This window comes from Eimeria acervulina, genomic scaffold (genome assembly GCF_000499425.1).
Source record: "Eimeria acervulina Houghton genomic scaffold, Eah_scaff410, whole genome shotgun sequence".
Taxonomy (NCBI): domain Eukaryota; phylum Apicomplexa; class Conoidasida; order Eucoccidiorida; family Eimeriidae; genus Eimeria; species Eimeria acervulina.
The window spans coordinates 9,028-9,707 of NW_013549824.1; the positions used below are offsets into that span (position 1 = coordinate 9,028).

At 42.8% G+C, this 680-nt stretch overlaps 1 protein-coding gene across 1 annotated transcript in view; it reads left to right on the forward strand.

Moving 5' to 3' along the window:
* The window catches only part of EAH_00037240 (hypothetical protein, conserved), a gene marked incomplete at both ends in the record, with an annotated part of 3,356 nt that overhangs the window by 992 nt on the left and 1,684 nt on the right, over positions 1-680 (forward strand). The window contains one exon of the mRNA XM_013395537.1: positions 491-553. Within this exon, the coding sequence (XP_013250991.1) occupies positions 491-553 (63 nt within the window). The remainder of the gene's footprint in view (positions 1-490; positions 554-680) is intronic.

Genomic DNA, 680 nt, shown 5'->3' on the forward strand with positions numbered 1-680 from the left:
CTGCTGGTGCTGCTGCTGCTGCTGTTGCTGCTGGTGCTGCTGTTGCTCCTGTATGTTGCTGTTGTTGTTTCTGCTGGTGCTGCTGCTGTTGTTGCTGCTGCGGTGGTTCTTGTTGGTGCCGCTGCTGTGGCTGTTGCCGGTGCTGCTGCTGCTGCTGGAGCCTCTGCTGCTGCTGTTGCTGCTGCTGCTGGTTTGCATTTGCTTCAATCTCCTCCTTGTTGGTGATGCCGCTGCTGCTGCTTCTGCTTCTGCTGCTGCTGGGCTGTCTGTGCAGCTGGTGTTTTTTTCTTTGTTTGGTTTTGCCTTTATTCGTTTATATATATTTTTACATTCTTATTTTTATATATTTATATATTTAAATATTTGTATATTTATATTTGTATAGATTTATGTATCTGTTTATAAAATTAACTAATTTGTTTGTTTATATATCTGTATTTTTATTTATTTATTTATTTGTTTATATATTTATTTATTTATTTGTGTGTAGGTGGCGGCCTCTGCTTTGGAGCCGATACGGCATTTGTTATTGGAGGGGTTTCTTGTAGAAGAAGTATTTAAACTCATTAAACAAGCAATCAGCAAAAACTTAAAACAAACGCTTCCTCCAGCTGCTGCTGCTGCTGCTGCTGCTGCTGCTGCTGCTGGAGGTAGAGGGGCTTCGCGCGGCGCGTTGGGGG